The sequence below is a fragment of the Xyrauchen texanus genome, chromosome 37, assembly GCF_025860055.1.
Source record: "Xyrauchen texanus isolate HMW12.3.18 chromosome 37, RBS_HiC_50CHRs, whole genome shotgun sequence".
Lineage (NCBI taxonomy): Eukaryota > Metazoa > Chordata > Actinopteri > Cypriniformes > Catostomidae > Xyrauchen > Xyrauchen texanus.
In genome coordinates, this window is record NC_068312.1 from 10758180 (window position 1) to 10783731 (window position 25552).

At 37.3% G+C, this 25552-nt stretch overlaps 1 protein-coding gene across 3 annotated transcripts in view; it reads right to left on the bottom strand.

Moving 5' to 3' along the window:
* Positions 1-25549, bottom strand: part of LOC127630858 (FK506-binding protein 15-like) — a 36628-nt gene extending 11079 nt beyond the window's left edge. For 2 of the 3 annotated variants that reach the window (XM_052108695.1, XM_052108693.1), the window contains exons 1-26: positions 25399-25549; positions 20898-21004; positions 20715-20793; positions 20451-20520; positions 19486-19560; positions 19300-19398; positions 19058-19207; positions 18372-18440; positions 18149-18292; positions 17843-17970; positions 15483-15531; positions 15063-15188; positions 14876-14966; positions 14636-14706; positions 13639-13681; positions 13409-13518; positions 13208-13306; positions 13018-13112; positions 11850-11952; positions 7314-7485; positions 6153-6289; positions 5866-6021; positions 3765-3908; positions 2400-2492; positions 1966-2079; positions 123-230 (exon numbers count right to left, since the gene is read on the bottom strand). In XM_052108695.1, the coding sequence (XP_051964655.1) occupies positions 123-230; positions 1966-2079; positions 2400-2492; positions 3765-3908; positions 5866-6021; positions 6153-6289; positions 7314-7485; positions 11850-11952; positions 13018-13112; positions 13208-13306; positions 13409-13518; positions 13639-13681; positions 14636-14706; positions 14876-14966; positions 15063-15188; positions 15483-15531; positions 17843-17970; positions 18149-18292; positions 18372-18440; positions 19058-19207; positions 19300-19398; positions 19486-19560; positions 20451-20520; positions 20715-20793; positions 20898-21004; positions 25399-25448 (2682 nt within the window). In that variant the 5' untranslated portion in view covers positions 25449-25549. The remainder of the gene's footprint in view (positions 1-122; positions 231-1965; positions 2080-2399; positions 2493-3764; positions 3909-5865; positions 6022-6152; positions 6290-7313; positions 7486-11849; positions 11953-13017; positions 13113-13207; positions 13307-13408; positions 13519-13638; positions 13682-14635; positions 14707-14875; positions 14967-15062; positions 15189-15482; positions 15532-17842; positions 17971-18148; positions 18293-18371; positions 18441-19057; positions 19208-19299; positions 19399-19485; positions 19561-20450; positions 20521-20714; positions 20794-20897; positions 21005-25398) is intronic. The other variant, XM_052108694.1, reaches the window with a different exon arrangement.
* Positions 25550-25552: the final 3 nt, after the last annotated feature.

The window sequence follows — 25552 nt, forward strand, 5'->3', positions numbered from 1 at the left end:
CAGGGTTGAAATGGCATGAGGGTGAGTAAATAACTGAATATTAGTTTAAAGTTGTAAGATCGTGAGCACAGCTTAATATTGTGTTGCGGAGAGATTTGCACTGACAGTTCAAAGAGGCAGACCTTGATGGTGTTGACCAGCACTCTGAGTACAGCACTTCCTGTGTAGGTCTCATTTAGATCAAATTCTCCCCTCAGAGACTGGAACACTCCATTCATCACTCGCTTCACCTAAAAATAAACACAGCAGAGTCTAAACAGTTCCAAATATAACATAGATTGTTCTGTCACCATTTACTCACCCTCATGTTGTTCCAAACCCGTAAGGCATTCTTTCTTATGTGGAACACAAAAGTAAAAAGACTGAATGAATACGAAACTGTCTTCTCAATACAGTTTAAAATAGGACCTAGAGGTATCTAAAGTAGCTAATGCTACTCGTGCGTCATATTTGAAGTCTTCTGAAGGTATGCAATCGTTTTTGGTGAGAAAGAACCCAAAATTCAAGCGTTCACGCAAAAACTTGTGTTGTGTAGCACTAGAAACAAAAAGCGCTATAAATGTACTCACTTGAAGAGACATGTCACTGTGAACGTGCTTCTCTCATCGCGCACATGAACGCGCAATGGACTTTAAGATCTTTTAAGATAAGTATGGCTTCAGAAGACTTGGAATATGAAACAGGAGTCACATGGACTATTTTTATGATTCTTTTGAGTCCTTTTTTAAGCTTTAAAAATCTACAATTCTTCTTTTGTGTTCCACAGGGGCGGCTGTGGCTCAGGCTCAGGTGGTAGAGCGGATCGGCTACCAATCACAGGGTTGGTGGTTTGATTCCCGGCCCACACGACTCCACATGCCGAAGTGTCCTTGAGCAAGACACTGAACCCCAAGTTGCTCCCAATGGCAGGCTAGCGCCTTGCATGGCAGCTCTGCCGCCATTGGTGTGTGAATTGTGAGTGTGAATGGGTGATTGGGAAACAGTGTAAAGCGCTTTGGTAACCTCTAAGGTTAAAAAAAGTGCTATATAAGTGTAGACCATTTACCATTCCGCAAAAAAAGATATATGGTTTTGGAACAATATGAGGGTGAGAGCATTTTCACAGAATTTTCAGTTTTAGGGTAAACAATTTTTTTAACATTACTTAAAGGTGCTGTAAGCCATTTTTTCATGAAATAAGTGAAATAAGTGTCCTGAGATATCTCTCCGACAGCTCTAGACTCCAGGATTTGGAAAGTGGGGGGGTGGCTAAGTCAGTGGCTCATCTTGTGAAAATTCTCTCATTATTACCCTCAAGCCATCCCAGATGTGTATGACTTACTTTTTCTGCAGAGCACAAACAAAGAAAATATCAGCTCTGTAGGTCATCCAATGCAAGTAAATGGTGGCCAGAACTTTGAAGCTCCAAAAATCACATAAAGTCTGCATAAAAGTCATTAATACGACTCCAGTGGTTAAATATTTATTTTTACTATAAATCTCCACCTTTGACCAGCTCCTGACCAGTAGGTGGGGATATGCACAAAGAATGTGAATCACCAAAAAACAAAAGAAGATGAATGTGAAAGTGAAAGTAGAGATTTTTGATCTGGATTGATCTGTTTTTCACCCACACCTACTGTATCATATCACTTCTGAAGACATAGATTTAACCACTGGAGTTGTATGGATTACTTTTATGTTGACTGATTTTTTGAGAAAAGTTTTGGTCACCATTCACTTGCATTGTATAGACTTACAGTGCTGAGATATTCTTCTAAAAATCTCAGTTTGTGTTCAGCAGAAGAAATAAAGTCATAGACATCTGGGATGGCACGAGGGTGAGTAAATGACGAGATGATATACATTTTTGGGTGAACTATCCCTTTAATGAATTGTCAAGTGAACATAGTCACAGTTAAAAAACTTTCAAGAACTCTCCTTTGTGCTGTGCCTAACATCGTTGTAGAGCTGTAGATTGCTCACCTCTCCTACTGTGTCTGTCTGCTGCTGTTTCTCTGCCAGATTCCTCTCCAGCTCTGAAACACGCTCCTCACCGTGCTCCTTCATCAACACTACTCTCTGCTCCAATACAGAGCACTGAAACACAATAAACCGCTCATGACTAAACAGGACAAGAGCAAAGAACATCCTGTCTCAACCCTAATGTAGGAACTGAACAATGTTTGACCTGACAGCTATTTGACAGGCCCGGCGGTTATTCAATCATTACACAGGTCATTTTACATACATAAGTCTAAAATTACAGTAGCAATATTAACATCATAAGTGGACTTAAGGGGGAAAATAATGCTACAAAAATGTAGAATAAGACCTCTTTAATATTGTCTTAACTGAGGAGAGATTGAAGAAAGAATGATGTGAGAATACAAATAAAACAGGATGTGTCAGTATTTCACCTTTTCTCTCAAGGCCTGTATCTCCTCTCGCTGGTCCTGCTGCTGAAGTAAAAGCTGTTCATCTGATTCACGTGAATGTTTGAGTGCATCAAACTATAAATGGGAGATAAACAATAGTGTTAGTTTGGTTGTTTACAAACTTTTAACAGAGGGAAAAAAAATTATTCTTCAATGCTTGCAAGAGTTTAAAGGAATATTCCGGGTTCAATACAAGTTAAGTTCAATCTACAGCATTTGTGGCATAATGTTGATTACCACAAAAATGTATTTATTTACAAAAAAAAAAAAATTGAGGTTACAGTGAGGCAATTACAATGGAGGAGGAGGGGGGTGCAATTTTTGAATGTTTAAAATACTCACCGTTTCAAACGTATAGCCACAAGACAAACATTATGCATGTAAACATGATTTTAGTGTGATAAAATCACTTGCTAATCTTTTCTGTGTAAAGCTATAGCCAATTTTACAACTTTGTTGCCATCACGATGTAATGATGACCATTTTAACAACTTTACAGCTCAAATAATACATTAGTTTTGACAGAAGTGCTTTAATAAAATTATTAGCTTCTGACTTTAAACCCTCCAACAATTGGCTCCATTGACTTCCATTGTAAGTGCCTCACTGTAACCTCAATTTTTGCTTTTAGTAATGAAAAGGGGCGACGAGTTAAATACAATTTTTGTGCTAGTCAACCTTATGCCACAAATGCTGTCGAGTGAGCTTAACTTGTATTGAACCCGGAATATTCCTTTAAGAACATTCTCGCTGTGCTATCATACAGGTGTGGACTAGCACAAATATTATGAAGTTATATTAGCATTCTTACGTGTTGGCAACAAGCTACATATGAGCAATGCATCATTTAAAGCAGCTAACCTACAAGATACCCTTTTGAAAAAGTAGTTAGCGACACCATGAACTACTAGCACAGCGTTGCACACTATACTGAAGTTATTTTCAGGGGACACATCTTGTTTAATTAAATAACTTCCAGATTATATCATTTATTTAAGAAATGAGAGCAGCATTGCTCTAACACAAAAAAATAAGGATGTCAAATAATGATGACAGCAAAAAAAAAAAAAAAAACATAGCCATAAACAGCAGTACTTAAAATAATAAATATCTGAAATATTTACATCCACACACTGTATATTGAAATATGTGTGTTAAAATGTGTAATACTAGCTACAAAAAGCAAGATGTAAAATGATGACTGAAATGTACTCGTGAATCAGTACTCATCCAAATAAATCATCCAAACAAAACAATTCACTAAAATAAATAACTTAAAGAGAGAGAAGTCATTCTAAGAGAGAGTGTATAATTATTGCTGTGTGTGTCTGTCTGTCACATGTGTACCTTCTCCTGCAGCTGTGTGAGTTTGATTTGCAGTGTGTCTCTGGTCTCTGCGAGTTCAGTCAGGTCTCTCCTCTGCTGTTCGCGTGCTGCTGTCAGAGCCTGATCACACTTCAGCTGCCACTCCTGCTCAAGATCTGACTGTAACTGAGCCACACACACACACACACACACACACACACACACACACACACACACACACACACACACACACACACACACACACACACAATAAAACATTATACAAATTATTTTATAAACTATATAAAAAAAGAAATGGAATGGAAACATGAGGAATTTCACAATTCTGTTTCCAATTGTGATTCCATCTGCGAAAAAAGTCTAAAGTCGCTTTTTCACAAAAAGAAGCATTCACACTTTTTAATCATGGAGACAAATCAGGCTTGAAAGTTCATTGTTGTTTCTCTTGCATGGCTGAGAGTAAATAAGAAACTAACTGATCGTCATGACAACAACAAATTTAAGGTGGCACTTATCAGTCCCTCCAGGAATTAGCAATTTATGCTAATTCAACCAATCTCAACACTATTTGCCGTAGCTTGCAAGTTTTTATAATTTCTGCAATTTTTCATATAAACTGTGACTCTGACGTAATCAGATTGCTTTTCTCCATATTGACAGTGGCAAACCAAGTGCTCGAATAGCTTGAAGCAGTCCAGGCATATCCAACTGCACGGCCACCATTGTATCATCTCCACAGTAAGAGTAAGCTGCTCCTGTTTGTGTCCTCCGCAGGTTACTGCTTGCTATTAACCCCGAGTGTATGAACCCACAACAACCAAGAACATTTGCCATTACACCAATGTTTAAGTAAAACCGGAATGTTTTGCATTCACTGTTGAAAGCCTTGTCTAAACTTTTAAATGGCATGCTTGCATCACAGCTAGCGTTTAATCTACACACGCTCTTGGAGCTGCTATTAATGGTCTGAGGTCTGGGTTGGTGATGGCTCAGACAATTCATCTGGAGTGCTCAAATAATGCACTGCTGAAACAGAAAATTAGACTCAACGTTCATGAAACGTGTTCATGATTGGCATTTCTTTATTCAGTTAAAATCCCTTTTTTGGACAGTACAAAGTGATTAGAATTTCAAGTGCTTAATAATCGCAGTTAAATTAGATAATCATGGGTAAAACAATCAGGTGATGTAATAATTACGACCAGGCTAATTTGTGTTTTTAGTTTCCCAACAGGATTAGTTTTTGCACTGATAAACGCTGTTATAAAAACCTTCCCAATCTAATTCACAGTAAAAAAAAAACAGTGTTGTGAGTTACTTGAAAAAGTAATCCACAACAAATGACTAATTACTTCAATATAATTGTAATCAGATTACGTTTGAGTCGTCGTTTGAGTCTGAACGAGATAAGATATCTTGTTCGTGAATGAGGATGTACTGCTTCAACAAGAAACGGGGCCAGATGAATTATGAATAAAAGTGAGTGATGACCACACATTACAATGACATGTGGACATTATTGAAACTCATAATTATTTTAGGCTGGTATTGGTCGTCTTTGTTTGTTTAGCTTTATAAAGTCATGCTCAGCGGTCCAGAATATGATAGCTATGCTTTGTTGTAATTTGTGGGGAAACGCTTAAGATGCTTAAACACTCTGCAGTGCTGAAGTCTCTTAGTAGAATTGTAGACACGGAAATTTGAATAAAACGATAATTAGACTTGTTTTGGTCATGAATGACTATTGTGTTTTTGATCCCATGCATTTACTTGTTCAAAACGTAAAAGACGGTCATTTGGCGTCATCTACTGGCGCAAAAGGCGTAATTTGCAGAAATAGTCACTGAACGAATTCATGAACGAATCTGAATGAATCTTCTTGGTGAATGGATTCAAAAGACTAGTCACTGAGATGAATCAAAATCACCACCACTGCTTTGTAATTAGATTACATCCAATTCTGAAAAGACCAAAATTCAATGAATTTACAAATTTGAAAAAGTAAATCTGTAATTACCTCAGTACACATGATCATTTAAATTTACACCAAGAATCTTCCTTTTAGGCCACGACAAAAATGAATTCATCATGAAATAATGGGTTCATTCATTTGCATTTTCACCTGTGCAGCTGCGGCGTGGTCAGTGCTGGTTCTGGCTTTGCGTAATTGGCTCCTGAGGTTGTCTGTCTCCTGTTGCCCCGCCCTCCTTACCTCTTCCAGTTCCTCATCACAGCGCTGCCTCTCCACCTGCCACTTCCTCTTCCTCTCAGAGAGAGTCTGAAACAGTTCAATGGAAATGATTACCCCACAGAGGTCCAAATGAAGGCATTTTCATTCCTGATATTCAGTCATACTGTCTTTCTCTCACACATATAAACACATAAAGGGAAGAGTCAATAGTTCCTCACTCGCTCCAGACTGTCCTTCTCTGTTTTTATGTCCTGAAGCTCTTCCTCCATGTTGTTGAGTTTGAGCTCCAGTTCTTTACGCTTCTGTTTCTCCATCTTGTGTTGACTCTGCACTCTTTCTATCGTCTCCTTGAGCTCTGAAACACAAACATAGAAACGTACACCATGACAAGTGATGATGATAAAGTCAAAAGGAATTGCTGAAAGACATTTGACGCATTGTGCCTGGTTAGGACATAGACCTAAGTCAGGATAGGAGCAATATATGATACAGCGCCGATGAAAACAAGGTTGTGAGGGATAAGCCTTTTCGAACTATACTTCATTTGACTGTGCGTGGCGGTTGGCACAGGTCCGTCGCCAAGGGCGGGCATTAGGGGACACAACATGTTCACCTGTATGGCTCTGTAGTTAGATTTATTAACAAAACTGTAATTTATAACAAAAATGTATAAATTATGCAATGCATCGAAGTAGCAAATAACATAAATATTGAGTTTTTTTTTTTGCAAATATTATAAATAGTATAAATGCAAATAGTCTGTGGTCTAATTTATTAATTTATCGCAACTGTTGACTGTTTTGTTTATATGGTGTTTTGGTGTTATCACATGATTTATTATAAAACTTGATCTATTTCGATTATACCTACTGACTGGGTTGACCTCCCCCACCCCCCCGCACGGCCCTGGGTTGGCACATGCATTCTAAGACCGCTACTGGACTATTCTCTTCACGAGTTTAGATCCATAATCATATCTTTATATTCCTTCAGACTCGAGTTATGCAAAAACATCTCCTTGATCTCCTCACACACGTGCTCTTGACGTGCATATCCACAGCTGCTGTTTCCACATTCGTCTCCTGTTGATTACCGGCGATTACATTCTAGCGCTTCTTCATGACAGCAACAGCTTAACTGTGAATGTTGCCACATTGTGGACTCGCTATTTAGTGCATATCATTCCAGAAGCATACAAACACAATGCGTTCAGAGTGCAAAATGCATAATGCATATTTTCGTCACTATGTCAGCGACACTAATCAAAGCACCAGTACAACCTATTGTCTTTTCCTCTGAGCTTAGTTTTTGTTTGCGTCAAATGATATATGGCGTGTACCCTGACTAAGTTATATTGTGTAAGATGTGTTGCAGCTCACCCAGTAGCTGGGCTTCCAGTTTAGTGACATATGTGCTGTGTTGCTGGCTCTCCTGCAGGGCTGCGTTGAGTTTGGTCTGCAGAGCTGCGGCATTTTGCTGCTGTGAGCTCAACTCCAGCTGCAGCTCCGACACGCGTGCTGTGGAGGAAGCCAACTCCTCCGTCAACCGCACCTTCCAGAGACAAAGAGAGAGACAGGGCCTACATTACAACTACCAATGTGATGATAAAACTGCTGTTGATATCAGAAGAAATTATGATGAGACTTTAATGAAATGAAAAGGGAAATGGCGCGTATCAAATGAGGAGAAGAAAAAAAATGTGGCTGTGTACAGGCAGTTGTGTACCCCTGCTGAGAGCTAAATGCTGATTAGTGGTTAGTGAGTGGGACCTCTTGCAACAATAAATGAAAAACTAAAAGGAAATGACAAATGTAATTAAAATGATGGAAAGACAGCGTGAAGACTATAAGAAATGGATGAAGCAGGACAGCACTTTTGCTCACCTGATCCCAGCCCAATTCCTCTGGCAGTGTATGCTGGGAAAAGAGAGCAGTCTCCACTAAAGGCTCTCAACCAATCATAGTAGGGTTAATAAACCCTAAGTATAGATTTTAAGAGTGGTGATTGTGTTATCAACATTTAAGTAAAGTCTGTAGTGTTCTCAAGTCCATTTGCTTGAGCGGAGAGTGTGTAAAGAATGTGTATTTTGTAGGGAAATCATACCCCAAGATCTCATTCGGAAAGTATGGCATCAAATATCTCAAAACTCAACTCTGGTTGTTTAATGATAATTAGGCCTGTCACGGTTTTTAAATAATCATCTGATTGTGGTTATTTGGTCTAATCACAGTTATTAGATAACTGCAATTATTGTGAACTTCAAATTCCAATCACATTTTAAGGCCCAAATAAGGGAATTTTAAGCTAATATATAAATGTGTGTGTTATTCAGTCATCACTGAGCCGCACCGCAGATGTCAACCAGATCAGCCCGTCCAGAAGAGCGTTTGAATGCGTGCGTCTTCGTGGCAAACTTCCATGAAAATATAAACAAACAAATATAAACTTTGATAGTGAATGCAAAGCGCTCCGGTTTCACTTTAATTTAATTTGTTATGGCCAATGATCCTGGCTATATATAGATCATACATGCCGTGTTAATGACACGCAGTGCCACAGATTTCTGTGGAGTGATAAAATGATGAAACAAAATCTCAAAGGTTTTGCTTCATGAAAAATAAGGGCTTGTGGGTTTAATCAGAGCATGAAAATAATGTGTGAAAGTGAAGAAAATATGACTATTATTTACTACTATTTTATATAAGTAATAAAATATTAATAAAAAAATATATATATAAAAAAAGAAATATATATATATATATATATATAGAGAGAGAGAGAGAGAGAGAGAGAGAGAGAGAGAGAGATGTACAGTACAGTATATACGCCAATCAGCCACAAGATTAAAACAACCTGCCTAATATTGTGTAGGCCTTGAGTTAGTTCACATCAATCAGAATAGGGAAAAAATTTGATCTCAGTGATTTGGACCGTGGCATGTTTGTTGATGCAAGATGGGCTGGTTTGAGTATTTCTGTAACTGTTGGTGAAGGTGATTAAATGATGAGAGAATTTTCATTTTTGGGTGAACTATACCTTTAATGTAGCCTTCAAAGTCTTGCCATGGGCACTGACACACCCCCATGCCATGATAGACACTGGCTTTGTTTTTTTTTTTCTCCAAAAACAATTTGAAATGTGGGCTCATTGGACCCCAAAACACAATTCCACTGTTCTACTTTCCATCTCATCTGGCACTTCTGGACAGTGTTGATGTATGGCTTCTGCTTTGCATAATAAAGACTTAACTTGCATCTGTGGATGCACTGGCGAATGATGTTGACAGACAAAGGTTTACCGAAGTATTCATGATCCAGTGTCATGACATCCATTACAGACAAATTATGGTTTTTAATAAAGTGACGTCTAAGGAATCAAAGTTCACACGCATTCAGAATTGGTGTTCTAGCAGGACAACATGAAACCACATATTGTCCTGATTACAAGTGTATGGCTGTGTAAGCAGAGAGTGCGGGTGCTAGAATGACCTGTCTGCAGTCCTGATCAGTCTCCAATTGAGAATGTGTGTTGCATTATGATGGGGGAAAATTCCACTTTCTAAACTAAAACTAGTGTTTTCAATGCTTAAGTGTTATTCGAAGAAATGGTGATGTTTCATAGTGGTAAACGCTTGACTGTCCAAAATGTTGAAATGAGTGTATATTTAAAAGCAAAACAAAAAACAACAACAATGAAATTCATAAAATGTCATTCATAAGTAAAACATCAAATAAGGTGTTGTTGTAGTTGTTTCAATACAGCATACGGTTTAATAGAATTTACGAATAACTACTTTTTGTTGTTAATAGCATGTCATACTGTTTTTCTCATCCATAAAATGTTTTTTTTTTTCTTCCCAATATGTGTGTGCACGTGCGTATTTTTATGCTTATTGAAGCACCACAATGTTAGGAATACGTCTTCTAAATTCTATAAGATTTGGGACCCCTTCCTTAATTATCATTGTGTGGAAGAGGCACAGATATTATAGGTTAAAAGATCAAAGGCAGAATGTCTTATCACTTACCTCTTAATTGACCCATAAGTTTTAGTGTTCTGTATTATTACACAATTTTATTCTGTGTTTTTATATTTATTTACAATTGTTTAATAGTTATTTTTTTATATAATTGTATGCATTTATTTATTATTTTATTTTAACTTGGTTTAGGCCTTGCCTTGGCCTAAGAGGTTTCATCTTTAGATGTTTATTCATTTCAGGTGTGTAAAATGTTTGTATAATATGATCATAAGATTTGATATTCATGAAATCCGTCAATGCAAAAAAAAAAAAAAACGCAAAAAATCTAAATAAAATCACGATCTTATAAAATCAATAAGCTAAGTCTCCTGCGAACTTTGCATGATGATTGTTATTTGTGTGGTGTGTGCAGTTGCTGCCTATGTTGAACATTTCAAATCAGTCATTTCTAAGGTTCAATGTAGTTTGGAAGGCTGCCTTTGTAGGTAGTTGCCTACAAAGATAGTAGACAGCAATGCAGCTCACCTGGGCTTTGGAACTAGGGCTGCAACTACCGATTATTTTGATAATCGATTAATCTAACGATTATTAGACTATTCGACGATTATTGCAACAATTAATTATTAACTCTTAACTGACTATTCAGCTTGTGCCCCAAATTAAAATGTTGTACTAAATGTACTTACTAAAAATAAAGAGGACAAAATCACCTTTTAAAAATACCTCTAAATGACATTCACTGAATTAAAGGGGGAAAATACTTTCCATTAAGTTGAATTCAGTAAAAAAAATTCACTGCAAAAAAAACTATTGTTATCAAGTGTTTTTGTCTTGTTTTCCATTTAAAATGGTCTAAAAATCATTAAATCAAAATAAACTTACTTGAGAAGCAACATATAAGATATTTAGACTTGCTTTAAGAGAATGTATCTTAAATATACAGTAAGTGTATTTTGTATACAAGTGTATTTTTTCACTTGGTTATACTTCTGCGAGTGCAGTAAAGACAAAATATATTTATATTATATTATATTCAAGATCTATTCTCTAAAAGCAAGTCTAAATATCTTATATGTTGCTTCTCAAGTAAGTTTATTTTGTTTTAAGGATTTTTAGACCATTTTAAATGGAAAACAAGACAGGTGAATGCATATATTTCTTTAAAGGATTTTTAGATATTTTAAAATATTTGTATTTTTAATAGTCGCGAGCAATCATGTTATAATCTAGCTGCAGCAAGTGCGTGCTTGAGGGACGAGTGTTCCAGCGACAGTGTGTGAATCAGCAGAGTGCAGTTTCAATCTCTCCCCCTTTGACCGGGACATTCACCCAACTCATAGAAGAGGCGCTGACCGCACAGACAAATGCCAGTTTCGGAGGTTGTAGTTAATTACATGACCGGCTTCCTTATTATTTGAACTTTAATAAATCTATAATGCATTAAATATAACTGCATTTAAGATGTAACACTGGGGTGTTTCCTTTAAAGAGCTCCGGCTCCACTTATTCCACAACGAGAGTGCTTCTGTATTTACTTATTTGGTATTTTTGTATAATTCCCTTGTACTTTGCGATCCGATAAGCTGAAGCTGTGAAAGTTTAGAGTGAATCTGGACTGTGATCTGTGTAATTCTTCGTCTCCTCAGTCTTGCACGAGCTGCAGTGCTGCTCTCACGAGTCATCATTACAGTTTAATGTGATCTCATGTTAATGTGATCTCAATGACTATTCGACAATTAAAATGTTTGTCTACCTTCTTTTATTGTCGACGTTGTCAATAACGTTGACTAATCGTTTCAGCTCTATTTGAACCCAGCTATTTTGCACTATATTTGTATGAGGTTGATTGCTACATGGAGTTATGATGTATGTAAGGGATTTCAAAGTTTATTGGTTTAACCATGTCATTGTTTGTGTGATTATTGAATTATACCTTGTCTTGTTCTGCCTGCAGCATTTTGGCCTGACTCTGTTCACTGCTGTTCTTCAGAGAGTAATTTCTCCGTTCCATCAGTAGATTACTCTGCTCCATGTACCTAAACAACCACATAAAAAATATTGAGTTTAAGCACACAGTGCAATAAGAAGTTATAAGTAAGGGAAAGGGATCAGGAAATGTTGAAATCCTGACTCAAACTCATGGTGCCTAAATAAGCACCACGGCTCAATGTATTGGAGCTTATGTGCTAACCATTAGGCCACAGCTCCAACATAGGAAGTTAAACTTAAAATGAATGTTTAAGTTAATGTTTGTGCAACAACTTTCATATTATGTGCAAAATGAAACCAGACAGGGACTGTTTACATCTATTTAAAAGAATTATGTTGGTAACACATAGCAAACAAACATCAGACAGCTTAAAAGGTAAAACTGAGAACTTTACAGCTTAAATAACACATATTTCTGTATGGAATAATTAATATAAGTGCTTTAAAAAACAGAAGCTGCATATTTCTGCTATTAAATCCATCTGAATGCCTTCCCCCATAGACGTCCATTCAAAGTGCATTACAATAAAAACGATTTGTGCCTGTTTTAACAGAGGGACGAATAATAATTATAATTATAGTGATATAAAACATGAATGGTGAACGGTGGCTACGGAGCTCCAAAAAGCATATAAAGGCAGGATAAAAGTAATCTATATATCTCCATATCTTCAGAAGTATATAAAGAATTATAAATCCCCATTATCACTTTCACATTATAATTTTGTTTTTGGTGATTCGCATTCTTTGTGTACCTACTGGGCAGGGAGGAGAATTTATAATAAAAAAGGACTTAAATATCGATCTGTTCTCACCCACACCTATCATATCACTTCTGAAGACATGGATTAAACCGTTGGAGTTTTATGGATTAATTTTATCCTACCCTTATGTGCTTTTTGGAGTTCCAAAGTTCTGGCCACCATTCACTTGCATTGTATGGACCTACAGAGCCGAAATATTCTACTGAAACTCATAATTTGGGTTCTGCTGAAGAAAGTAAGTCATACACATCTGGGATGGCGCAAGGGTGAGTAAATGATGAGCATTTTCATTTTTGGGTGAACTATTCCTTTAAGAGAAATTGTCAGACAAAATCTAGAGATTCTGACCTCTGGTTTTGATTGATGAGCTCGCCAATCTTGCGGTTTTGTTCCTCAATACGTGAACTTTTCTCAAACACTTCTTTTTTCAGACATTCGTTCTCCTGAATAAATGATGGGTTACATTAAAGTATTGAAAACTGTGATTGAAGATTTGGTCAACCAATCAACGCTCGCCCACCAATTCACTGCCAATTACCTGTATGATTCTCTGAATGTTGTGCATGATCATGGCTGTTTCCATGGACACGTTAGATAAGCCCAACGAAACGCTGCCTTGCTTTTGTAGGTCATCAATCTGTAAAAGTGGAGAGATGTCTAAAAAGGATGGGGAAAAAGACCTACAAAGGTAGCGCAAGTGTAAACTGGACTAGTTTGAATGTACTAATTATGTACCAACCTTAGAGGTCAAGTGTTCTAGTTTGTCTGCTACTTTCCCAACAGCCAATCGGATTTCAGTGTTGTGTTGTCGAGCCTCTGTCATCAAGAAGGATGTGACATCACTAGTTCCTTGAAAGCAGAGAAAGATATTGAGAATTTGTCAGTTTTCCAGGATTAGCAGTCTGTGAAAGCCTATACCTCTATACTTTTATGGTAACTTGTTTACTGGCGTAAAAGTATGCGTGTTACCTTGGTAAGGCACAGTCTGTGTGGGGTAAATATGACTGACAGGCTGCAAAGAGGAAATTCTTAGTCAACTGAGTATGAGTGTATTACATTTATTCAACTTCTCATTAACCTTAATCATGGTAGACAGCACATTTAATTTCAGCCAATAAAATCACTGAAAATAATTCTTTCAAAGACATGCAATTGGTTGTGATTATAACTTGTGAAAATTCTCATATAATTTACTCACTCTTATGCCATCCCAGATGTGTATGACTTTTTTTTCCAGCTCTGTAGGTCCATACAATGCAAGTGAATGGTGGCCAGAACTTTGAAGTTCCAAAAAGCACATAAAGGCAGCATATAAATAATCGTTTTGACTCCAGTTGTTTAATCCATGTCTTCAGAAGTGATATGATAGGTGTGGGTGAGAAACAGACCAATATCTAAGTCCTTTTTTACTATAAATTCTCCTCCTTGACCAAAAGAAGAATCTGAAAGTGGAGATTAATAGTAAAAAAGGACTTAAATATTGATTTGTTTCTCACCCGCACTTATCATACCACTTCTGAAGACATGGATTAAACCACTGCAGTCAAACTGATTATTTATATGCTGCCTTTATGTGCTTTTTGGAACTTCAAAGTTCTGGCCACCATTCACTTGCATTGTATGGACCTACAGAGCTGAAATATTCTTCTAAAAATCTTTATTTGTGTTCTGCAGAAGAAAAAGAGTCACAAATCTGGGATGGCATGAGGGTGGGTAAATGATGAGAGATTTTTCATTTTTGGGTGAACTATTCCTTTAATAAGTCAAAAACAATTATATAATGCAGAGCAGTAGTTCATGTACATTCAAATGTAAATATATGTGAAAATACTGTATAAGAATCAAAGTTATTTAAGAGCACACAGATCACATAAATGATTTATTTAATAATGTTTGTTAATGTTATAATGAAAGTTATTATAAAGTGTTACCAGTCATTAGTACAGAGTGAAAGGGAGTTACCCACCTGAAAGGTATGAACTGTTCCAGGCATCATAGGCTGTGGATTGGCTGTTGCCATGGCAACAGGTATAAGTGCTGGAATGGACAGCATTTTTGATGTCACAATTATATAATGCCAAGTATATTTGTGATCTGTGGCTTTCTGCTCAAGAATCAATACTTCTTAGAATTAAAGACATGTTTTTTTTTTATTGAGGTAACACCAATGAACTGTATAAGAATATTATTTATTATGTGTGTTTACCCTGCCCTGAAGGCGGAGGGGCGGAGGTCATGTGTACAGGCTGCGGTGATGGTGCGCTGTTATGTTCCTTCAATCTGGCAAGACTCGGGTCCTACAGCAATAATAGAGGAGATGCACTCACTCAATAAAGTATAGACATTATTTGTGCATTTACTTCTCATATTCCCTGTCATGCAGTCATTTCTACCTCCAGTTCTGAGTCACTAGAATCTAGCTGTGAGGATGATGATGCTGGGCCGGTGATGAAGGGCAGCATTGGCTGGCCCATTTTGGCCATGCGTGATATCAGCTTTGCTTTAGTGGCATCTGAATACTGAAGCAATCGCAAGACAGGTGAGAAAATACATGTTATAATTGGTTTATAATAATTACACTTTTACTATCCTTTTATTTAATTGGCCTTTTGCCATTTTTATTAAGAGGGGGAATGGGATCTGGAAATATTGCGAGCTAAATTCAAACTATTGGTGCCCACATGAGAAACATAAATCAACGTATCAGAGTATGTGTGCTGACTGCTTGGCCATGCTACAAATACATTTATGTTAAGAAAGCCTGTATGAAAGAAAAAAAAAGTGTGGAAAAACTGAAAAGAACAAACACTTACACTCAACTGCTCATTCGGCGAGTTAGATTTTGCACAAAGAGGCGGTTCACTGCAAACAAAGATGAAATGTATCAAAACGACAACCTGGGACATGTTCTTCATACAGTATGTTGCTTTACAATCAATTTATTATTTATAGAGCACTATTAAAAACAACTACTGTTGACCAATGTGCTGTACAATAAAACATAAACTACCATCAGATACAATCAGCACAAGTCACACATAATACAAAACAGAGCAAATACAGTGAAGCATCACGTCATAAATTGTAGGCCAAATCAAATACAAATGTTTTTAGCTTAGATTTAAAAATAGGCAGTGCGGGGGCAGTTCTAATTTGACTTGGTAGGCTGTTCCAAAGTTTGGGAGCTGCTACTGCAAATGCCCGATCGCCCCTAGACTTAAATTTGATTTTGGATCCACCAAAAGGCTTTGATTGGCAGACCTGAGAGCTCTCACTGGGTGATCTATCAACAGGTCAGATATGAGGGTGTTAAACCATTTCTAGACTTAAAAACCAATATGAGCACTTTAAAATCAATTCTATAGTGAACAGGTAACCAATGCAAAGACAGTAAAATAGGGGTAATTTTGAGCCCCTGTTAGAACTCTAGTAGCTGCGTTTTGAACCATCTGAAAGCGACCTAAAGAAGAATGGCTAATTCCCAGGTATAGAGAGTTGCAGTAATCAAGCCTAGTGGAAATGAAAGCATGAATCACCCTTTCAAAATTCTCAAATGAGAGAAAAGATGTCATTTTTGCCAAGGCTCGCAATTGATAAAAACTACCTTTAACAACCTAGTTAACTTGTCTATCAAGTTTTAGAGCACTGTCCAAAAGGACTCCCAGACTTTTTACGTAGGGCTTAACATATGATGTTAGGACATCAGCATTTAAATTGGCATTACTCTTGATGTTAGAAGAAGCAAATAGAATGAGAAGTCTCAGTTTCAGACTCATTTAAACTTATACATTTAAAGACATCCATGCTTTAACATCCACAAAGCAAGCTACCAAGGTGTCTAAACTGCTCTTTTTAGTCAATGGAAGATAAATGTGTGTGTCTTCAGTATAACAGTAGTATGATATGCCATGTTTATTAAAAATAGAACCAAGTGGTAGCATATAGAGTGAGAACAGTATGGGACCTAGAGTATAACCTTGGGGGACACCGCAAGTCAAAGGAAGAGACTCAGAGTAGAATTGGCCTATATTGACTGAAAAACTCCTGTTTGTAAAGAATGATTGGAACCAACATAAGGCAGAACCATTTATGCCCACAACTTGTTCTAGGCGAGATAAAAGAACATTTTGATCCACAGTATCAAAAGCAGCACTCAGATCTAACAGCACTAGCGCTACAGAATCTCCGGAGTCGGTGGTTAATAAAACATCATTTAAAACTTTTAAGAGAGCTGGATGGTAGCGCAGCCAGAGTTAAAACAGTGAAGAAGCTCAGGGTAGTCAGGGTCAATGCTCGCTGAGCTACCCAGGCCCCATTTAAGTCCTTTTTTACTATAATTCTCCACTTTCACTTCCACATTTTTCTTTGTATTTTGCCGACTCTTCGCACTCTTCGTGCAAATCGCAACATACTAGTCGGGGCTGGTCAAAGGTGGAGATTTATAGTAAAAAAGGACTTAAATAATGAACTGTTTCTCACCCACACCCATCATATTTATTCTGAAGACATGGATTAAACCACTGGAGTCTTATTGATTACTTTTATGCTGCCTTTATGATTATCATTCTTCTAAAAATCTTTATTTGTGTTCTGCAGGAGAAAGAAAGTCATACTCATCTAGGATGGCATGAGGGTGAGTAAATAATGGAAAAAAACATTTGAGGTGGGGGCAAACTATTCCTTAAATACATGGAAGATATGTACAAATATAAGACTCATATTAATGCATGAAGTAAATTACTACTTCACGACTAACTCGGTTTGAATATATGAATGAAATGGGAAATATTGTTATTCATTTATTTTTTATTATAAATACAATTATTATTATACAAAATGATTATGGCTCATTGCTCAAAAGGGTGCTTTCGTAAGAATTATGCACCAGCAGGGACAGACTTCCAGTATAAACTCTGCTTAAAAGCCGCAAACTAATCCTGTTTACCCAATATAAACCTGAGCTTGTGGACTTGTTGCTATGATGACAATAACTTGGAGATGATTTTCCAAGAACAGAACAATGCAGGATTGTGCCAAATCATCAACAAAGAAATCCAGATAATCAACGTATGAAGACTGGGCCTCAGAATAATATACAACCAAATAAATGTACAATCACCCCTGAATCAACCACACAAGCACAGACAGGCTGCAGGAAGTTTGTATGGCTCACCTGGATATGCTGGTTTGTGGAGCGGTACCGAGGGGCTGGTTCATCTCAGAGGGGCCCAGACTGTCCACACTGGGAGCTGGAGAAGGTGCCGCAGACTCTCTTGAACTTCCATCCTTAGCAAATTTAACCTGCACATGCACCGAGAGAATTCACTTTGAAAAAACAGTAGGAGAATACAGATGAAAAGAGAGCAGGGCTTCATAAGCTGTAGATCTCACAGAACTGTACACAGCAATTATATTTCTTCCCAGTATATAAAAAATCTATATGATCCATCAGGAAGTTAAGGCTGTGTTGAAGACGCACCCGGCGGATCTCTGCTTCAAAGACCAGCGTGCTCTCTGGCGGAACCCGGTTGGGAATGCCCTGCGATCCGTACGCAAGACTGGGCGGAATCACCATAAACCGCCTCCCACCTTTCCGCATGCTCAACATGCCCTTCTCCCAGCCCTGAGAGAGAGAGAGAGAGAGCGCTTTAGAATGCAGTAATGGTGATTGCCATTTCCAGCCCAGCAAATTTCTCTCTCACCTTAATCACTTTCCCAGCCCCGAGCTTTAGTCTCAGCAGTTTGTCTTTATTCAGATTAGAGTCAAACACCTGGAGGAGAGGAAAATATACAAACAGATTGTGTAACATGCTTTGATTCTCATAAAAGCACTGAGCACATTTACATGCACAAGATGTCCTTATAGAAAAGTAATTCTGGCTTCTATAACATAAGGAGCTGTAAGACGTCAAATGACAGAAGATACATTTTATTGAGAGGATGACTATTATGAGAAATACAGATGCACTGTAATCTAATGCATTTTAATGTAAGTCCTTTTTTTACCATAAATTCTCCCCCCTGCCCAGTAGATGGCGATATGCATGAAGAATGCAAATCGGACAAAACCAAAAGAAGAAGAATGTGAAATTGGAGATTGATAGTAAAAAAGTACTTAAATATTGGTCTGTTTCTCGCCCACACCTATCATATCACTTCTGAAGGCATGGATTAAACCACTGGAGTTATATGGATTACTTTTATGTGCTTTTTTGAGTTTCAAAGTTCTGATCACCTTTCACTTGCATTGTATGGACCTACAGAACTTTGTTTGTGTTCAGCAGATGAAAGTAATTCACATCTACGATAGCATGATGGTGAGTAAATGATGACAGAATTTGTATTTTTGGGTGAACTATCACTTTAATCAGGAAAACATAGTCTTTACCATTCCAATGGTGTGGTTTTGCAGGATCCAGCCAGTGTAGGCCACTTCTAGACAGTCTCCATTTTCCACACCCTGCCCCTCACCAAGCACAAGATCCTGGATCAGGACAGAGTCTAACGAAATGTTGCAGTTTGTTTTTGCGAGACATACCTGAAACAAGGAATGTACTTATTTAAGCACCAACGTAAACAGGTTTCGAAACTTTGTACAACATAGTGACACAGAACTCAGTAAACACATACTTCTTTACAGAAATCTGTAGCTGCTTTCTCTGATTCAAACATGAGCGACCAATTCTGCCTCTGGTCATCGTAAAATGTACAGTAGGTACTGGGTTGGACCTGAATTTGAGAGACACCCATAAACATTACAGAAAGCAAATGTACAGTGATATTTAAATCAATAAGTGATTGTGAATAAGAGCTCACAGTGAGGATGAAGTCAGTGTGGATTCTGGCTGCTGTCACCGGCTTCTGCTGACTGACATACAGCAGGATCTTGTACTGAGGAAGAGCGTAAATACACGTGCATTATAAACAAGTGTAACTGCATTAAGTAACATGTAATTGGGCCAAAAACATATGCAGCAAAGTCCATTTTCAAATTGAATTGCATTGGGGGAGCTCCTAGCATCATGCTTTAATTCAAATCTCCCATGTTGCACAGAAACATTTAAAGGAACAGTTCACCCAAAAATGCTAATTATCTCATGATTTACTTAACCCCATGCTATCTTAGATTTGTATGACTTTCTTTCTTCAGCACAACACAAAACATTTTAGAAGAATATTTCAGCTCTGTAGGTTCATACAAAGAAAGTGAATGGTGACCTGATCTCAGAAGGTCCAAAAAGCACATAAAGGCAGCATAAAAGTAATCCATGTGACCCCAGTGTATAAATCTATGTGTTCAGAAGTGATATGATAGGTGGGGTGAGAAACAGATCAATATTTAAGTTCTTTTTTTACTATAAATATCCACTTTCACATACTTTTTTGTTCTTTCACATTCTTCATGCATATTGCCATCTACTGGACAGAGAGGAGAATATATAGTAAAAAAGGACATAATATTAATCTGTTTCTCACTCACACCTATCATATCATTTCTGAAGACATGGATTAAAACACTGGAGTCATATGGATTACTTTTATGTTGTCTTTATGTGCTTTTTGAAGCTTCAAATTTCTGGTCACCATTCACTTTCTTTGTATTTTCTTTCCATGGACCAACATAACTGAAATATTCTTCTAAAAATCTTAATTTGTGTTCAGCAGAAGTTAGAAAGTCAGACACATCTGTGATGGCATGAGGGTGAGCAAGTAATGAGAATTTACATTTTTGGGTGAACTATTCCTTTAAGACAAAAACACACACATATGACTATACTAACGTCTTTAGTTATATGGTTTCCAAGGACTGCAGCTCCAAGCTTGCCTTGTTTCACATACTGTCCATTAACACTGCACAGAAAAACAAACATGATCGCTGTATGTCCCTATTCATAAATGACAAACTAAACATTAGACTGTAAACTTTTCGAAACTATGGACAAGCTCGTCTCATGATAATGTGATTTTACATATTTCATGTCATATTCTTTACATTAAAATTCAACAACAGGATCTACATTAAATTATTTTAATTTCTGACTTACTATCTGTAGGCATGTACTGCAGTAGCAAAGAGAACGGCTGGAGAGTTGGGAGGAGGGGCTGACTTTTGGGTTTGGGGTCCTTTAAAAACAACCCAAAATATATAAAACACAAAATACATATTTTGTTTGCAAAATTATATGTAAGCACCAGTTTACACTCTCAAGAGTTTCCTTCTGTCTTACCTGAGTTTGTGGTGCTCTTGCGAGGCTGTTTGGGGGCCGTATACTGGAAAGACTCATTGCCCTGGCTTGTTGCCTGGTCCAGTCCAAAGAGAGAAGCTAACTTTGCCCTAAAATCACAAAAGAAGAGCAAGAGACATTTGTAGCATGTAAATCCACTTACCGATATGCTAATTTCATTGTTCTGCTCTAATGAGGCTACATGAATCTATGAACAAAGCTGAATTCTCATTTGAGCTCAAATTTAGTGCTCCTAAAAAATTAAAGCTAACCCTTATTTTGACTTTGAATACATTTTTGATTAAAGGGATAGATGCCATCATAGATGTGTGTGATTTTATTTCTCCTGCAGAACTTCCTAGTGCAATATATGGCTCTGCGCATGTGTCATTGAGTAATTGAGCTTGAAATCATGATTGTGCCAAGAGACTTTATTGTCATTAGTAAATTTGTAAATTGGAGACTTAAAGGAAAAGTTCACCCAAAAATGAACATTTGCTCACCCTCATGCAATCCCAGATGTGTTTGACTCTCTTCTGCAGAACACAAATTAAGATTTTTAGAAGACTATCTCAGCTCTGCTGGTTAACACAATGCAAGTGAATGGTGATGAGAACTTCTCCAAAAAGCACATAAAGGCAGCATAAAAGTAATCCATATGACTCCAGTTGTTTAATCCATGTCTTCTGAAACAAAATGATAGGTGTGGGAGATAAACAGCTCAATATTTAAATACTTTTTACTATAAATCTCCACTTTCACATTCTTCTCCTTTTTTGGCAATTCGCATTATTCGTACATATTGCCACACACTCGTCAGGGCTGGTCAAAGGTGGAAAAGATGGTAAAAAAGGGCTTAAATATTCTGTTTCTCACCCACACCTATCATATCGCTTCAGAAGACATGGAGTCTTATGTGTTACTTTTATGCTGCCTTTATGTGCTTTTTGGAGTTTCAAAGTTCTGGTCACCATTGCATTTGCCAACAGATCTGAACAGATATTCATCTAAAAATCACAAGATAGAAAGTCATCCACATCTGGGAAGGCATGAGGGTGAGTAAATGATGAGAGGATATTCCTTTTTGGGTGAACTATTCCTTTAAGTTTCCAAATACAAAAAAAATAACTATATATATATATATATATATATATATATATATATATATATATATATATATATATATATATATATATATGGGGAACTTTCTCAGTTGGCTGCAAGGTTTTGTGGCTGTTACTTCAAAATTAACATAGTAGTACATGATGACATAATGTCTTAAAATGTACGCATCCAGTTAAACAGAGCTTTTATTCTGACAGACCTTTAGATTCCTTGTATGTGGTAGTTTATAATAAGGTCCGCATTATATATGAAATGCGGAAAATTCGCAAGCCGAAATCTCAGAGATGCACCGGAGGAGTTTGCATGAGTGTCCACAACCGCTTATAAACTAAACACAACATGTAAAGTGCATTCACATCATATGAGATCTGTTTGTGCATGTGTCTGTGAAGTATGACAGAGAGCAGAGAGGCACCTCTCGATCATTCTTAAGTGTGCAGAATGTGTACAGTAGACTGCATATTATTTAATTAAATGACATCCTACCGATGTTTAATGATAACACTTGGCCATATTAAGATTTGAATATGAATAATAGTCAAATTGTCATTGATTTAATAAAAAAAATATATCATTTTGTTAATTGCACCACACTGCAGTATGGTACTGAAATTAGCAACAAGACGATATCGTACCGTTTTTAATTTTTTTGGTATCACGACATTTCTTTAGTACCAGAATACCACGCAACCCTAGTCTGTTCTAATTCAAAATCGATTAGATCGCTTTTAGAAGACATGCATTAAACCACCAGAGTCATATGGATAACTTTTATGCTGCCTTTATGTACTTTTTGATGTTTCAAATTTCTGGACACAATTCACTTGCATAATAGAGCTGTTCAGTTTGTAGTCCACAAACCCGGAAGAATATTTGCCAAGGGTTCCCTCTGGATTTTCTTATGGGGTTTTATAATGGGAGTTTTGGTTCATTAGTAAATTAAGGTCTGTTATAAACATTACTTCATATGTTGACGTTTTGTTTTACAGCTTATATTCTACACTTTTATACCTTGAATGGGAATTTTATAGCCGTATTGGATTGCATACATTTATCTGCATACCCCCAAAAATCACACGGCGGCTTCAAAATTCACAAATTGAGGTATTAAAGTGTGTCATATATGTTGTACAACAAAACATCCATGTATCGTGAAGTAATGTTTACCGCAGGTATTATTTTACTCAAAAGTTGAAAACCCCCATTATAAAACCCCATTGGAAAATACAGAGGGGAAACCATGGCGAATTAGACTTCCGGGTTCACCTACAAATTGACGTCAGGATTAACAGCTTTATATAGACTGAAATATTCTTCTAAACATATTTTGATTTGTGTTCTGCAGAATAAAGAAAGCCATAAGATGGCACAAGAGTAGAGGTTGACCATTTTCAATTTTGGGTGAATTATTCATTTAAAACTGAAGAGAACATCAATGAAACGATAAAAAAAGGAAGAATGGAAGACATCTGTTACAACTTCCAAAAACTACAAAATAACCACTCAAGAGTGCCAACAGACAATCTTTGCAGCTGACGTCAAGTCATAAACACAGAATCAAGTCTAATATCTCTCTCTCTCTCTCTCTCTCTCTCTCTCTCTCTCTCTCTCCTACACACACACACACACACACACACACACACATACACACAAACACTAACCCATGGATCTCTCTCCACTTGTAGTCATTGTCCTGTATTGCTGTCATGCTGAACCAACTCTGGATGTATTCTGTTGGCCCCACGGGTCACAAAAACGAAACAACACAAGGATAATCAGTATATCACTCCACAATGGGTCCAAGCTTCACACCACTTGATTTCCAAATCCAGGTAACATCAGATCTTTTTGCCTGGCACAATCTACGGCCACACTGGGGCTTAAGTTGTGTTCCTCGTGACTGCAAACGCCCCGTTACCAGACTGAGGCCCTGTGAGCACTGCCTAATCTGATCCTGCACCTCTAACCACCAGCATGTGAGCTGCATTAACAGGCTAACTCTCCATCTTTCTGCAATCCTGCCCGACTGCTTAGCTTCCTACAACACAGACACAGAGCTCCATTGAGCTCTAAATGACATTATACTGTACCTTCATATCCTCTTTTACATGTTGATCCAAACCAAGTGAAATTAGGAGTAGACTGAAAACTTTCACAAGAAGGAAGATATACAGTGGCCCCAAAAATAATTGGAGACTTAAAGGAAAAGTTCACCCAAAAAATGAACATTTGCTCACCCTCATGCAATCCTAGATGTGTTTGACTCTCTTCTGCAGAACACAAATTAAGATTTTTAAGACTATAAACACAATGTAAGTGAATGGTGATGAGAACTTCTCCAAAAAAGCACATAAAGGCAGCATAAAAGTAATCCATATGACTTTAATCCATGTCTTCTGAAACAAAATGATAGGTGTGGGAGATAAACAGCTCAATATTTAAATACTTTTTACTATAAATCTCCACTTTCACATTCTTCTCCTTTTTTGGCAATTCGCATTATTCGTACATATTGCCAGACACTCGTCAGGGCTGGTCAAAGGTGGAAAAGATGGTAAAAAAGGGCTTAAATATTATGTTTCTCACCCACACCTATCATATCGCTTCAGAAGACATGGAGTCTTATGTGTTACTTTTAATGCTGCCTTTATGTGCTTTTTGGAGCTTCAAAGTTCTGGTCACCATTGCATTTGCCAACAGATCTGAACAGATATTCATCTAAAAATCTTTGTGTTCAGCACAAGATAGAAAGTCATCCACATCTGGGAAGGCATGAGGGTGAGTGAGTAAATGATGAGAGGATATTCCTTTTTGGGTGAACTATTCCTTTAAGTTTCCAAATACAAAAAAAATAACTATATATGGGGAACTTTCTCAGTTGGCTGCGAGGTTTTGTGGCAGTTACTTCAAAATTAACATAATTACCAAATTTGTTCCAATTTAAGAATGATTTGACTTGAGTGGACAGTGACACCCCAGTCAGGAGGAATCTTCAGGAGGACCGTTCAAATATTACAAATCATATGATCAAGGAAGTCAAGCGAGAACAAATTTTACATGTAAGTGTTGGAATGAAAGCAATTCGCAGTTATTTAACAAAACAAACGTCCAAAAGCTCCTCTTAGTTGATCTGTTATCCAGAGGAATGCTAGTTTATATTTTATACAGTATATTACTCTTATTGGCCAATGAGTGACACTTCACTTTCTGTTAATCTTACACCATAACTGCTTTCCTTCCCCATATCGCTGCCGCACTGAAGCTGTTTTCGGTGTCATGAATCGAATAAAAATTAATTTAGATAAAGTGAAAGTGATTGATCTGTTTGATGACTTCTTCTACACTGATGACTTCGTGTCTTTGTCCGTCATGAACTCACCCTCCAGTGGGAGACAGAAAATCTCCGTCCTCGTCGTCTGTTGCAAACATACTCCCAGACTGATGGGAACAGATAAGTCAGATGTACTAATATTCCAGATATTAAGTTGTGACTGCACTACAAATATGAACATATGATTCTCCCCAGTCGCTTC